General features: G+C 33.0%; 1 protein-coding gene across 1 annotated transcript in view; it reads right to left on the bottom strand.

Annotated features, from left to right (window-relative positions):
* The window catches only part of DNAH7 (dynein axonemal heavy chain 7), a 144,438-nt gene that overhangs the window by 25,244 nt on the left and 117,221 nt on the right, over positions 1-1,973 (bottom strand). The window contains 1 exon segment of the mRNA XM_019473492.1: positions 1,394-1,520. Coding sequence (XP_019329037.1) covers positions 1,394-1,520 — 127 coding nt within the window.

The following is a 1,973-nucleotide window of genomic DNA, read 5'->3' as shown; positions in this document are numbered from 1 at the left end:
ACTTTTTAGCAGGGCCTGTTGCGACAGGACAAGGGGGAATGGCTTTAAACTAAAGGGAGGTAGATATAGACTGGATAGAAGGAAGAAATTTTTTACACTGAGTGTGGTGAAACGCTGGAAGAGGTTGCCCAGAGAGGTGGTGGATGCCCCATCCCTGGAAACATTCAAGGCCAGGTTGGACGGGGCTCTGAGCAACCTGATCTAGTTGAAGATGTCCCTGCTCACAGCAGGGGGGTTGGACTAGATGGCCTTTAGAGGTCCCTTCCAACCCAAACTATTCTATGATTCTATGATCTGAATTCTTGCATTAGTTGAAAAAGCTTCTATACAACTACTAAAAGCTTATTTCCAAAGTATTCAGTGTCTGGTTTTCAGTTAAACATGAATTTAAGGAATCAAAAAAACTAAGGTATGAGCCAATTTAAAGGTTCATCTGCACCCCTAACTTGGGGAATTAACAAAGTTAACTGATTAGATTTTTAGACCCGTTCTTCAAATCCCAAAATGTTGAAGGAAAAAAGTACTGGACATATTTCAGGGAACCATGCATTTTGCAACTTTTCCCTATAATGCAAGTCTAAATATGAAAAAGAAATATCAGCCTATTACATGTCTCATTCTTTTCTCAATACTCCTTTATCTTAAAATTTCTTTGATCGCTTGAATTTGTAAATTGAAGTCCCTATGAATGGGAGAACACTGTCCCATGATTATTACCATCAGCTCTTGAAAGAATTCACTTCTATGTATCCCCCAATATGAAAATTTCAAAAGTTTCTAAAATTTTAAATGTTTCCATATTACACTGAAAGAAACAACTCCAAACAACCCTAAGTACTGTTTTGCAGATGATATGGTTAAAATGCGTGTATTTCATTATGAATTTAAAAATTACTGTAAAGAAATATTTTGTAAAGAATTACTAGAAATTACTAGAATTCAGTTGGTACAAGTGTTTGATTTTCAGGAATTCTATGCAAAAATAAACACATTTAGCACCTTAAGTGAAAAAGATGAGTGGTTTCTTAAATCAATGGTTACAATTCATTTTGATACGCTCTTAGAATTTGGAATACATTACAGTAAAATTTTGCAAAGTGTAAGAATAACATAGGCTGGGCTTTGGTTTCAGTAATGTTTAGAAAAACTGTTATCATCTAGCTCAGTTTTGCCATACCTGTTTGTTATATATTTATTTTATTCTAGAAAGTCTTTTCTAATGCTTACAATTGCTTATTAAAATGAAAATAAACAACAAAATTGAGGCTTAAATAATATAATTATATATAAACTTATTTTTCTATTCTTATCCTTTATGTTCCTATTACTGATAGTTTGTATATGCAGTTTAATATATATCATATCAAAGTGCAAATTTTTTTTAATTACTGACCAATTTTTCATACTTCAGGAGATTTGCAGTCAGACAAAAAGAGAAGAGCAGCTTGTCCTTTTCAAAGAGGGAGCGACAGACATTGACGTAAAGTGAGTAAGTAAAATGATCCTTGAGAATCTTCAACCTACAGGTGTTGGAAAAAGAACAACCTTCCATTAATAGCACTCTAAAGAGTGTGCACTCTGGAAACTCATTACAAACCATTTAGATCTCCTATGTGCTAATAAACTCTCTGGTCAATTACGCCAAAGCAATCATTAAATACATGTACCGTTTTGTGAGCAAAATAACATAAAAAACATTTAAGTGCAATTACATCTTAGTAACATATGATTTTCAGAGGAAGTGAGAGGTCCCTTTTGGGAGGGGCAGAAAAGAGCAGCAATTTCAAAATTCATTACGAATATAAATACCAGGGTCAAAATCAAAACAGTCCATCTTTAAAGGTTATCTGAAATATGTTTCCCATTCTACAGAGTATTTTCCTTAATACACTATAATACAAATATATTTAAAACTTTGTGATTTATTATCAATAATTTCCTTTAAATACAATGCAAGGAGGCTATCTATTGTT

The sequence above is a fragment of the Aptenodytes forsteri genome, unplaced genomic scaffold (genome assembly GCF_000699145.1).
Source record: "Aptenodytes forsteri isolate BGI_AS27 unplaced genomic scaffold, ASM69914v1 Scaffold183, whole genome shotgun sequence".
Classification (NCBI taxonomy): Eukaryota; Metazoa; Chordata; class Aves; order Sphenisciformes; family Spheniscidae; genus Aptenodytes; species Aptenodytes forsteri.
The sequence above is the reverse complement of the archived record's forward strand: the minus strand, read 5'-3'. Positions and strand labels throughout refer to the sequence as shown.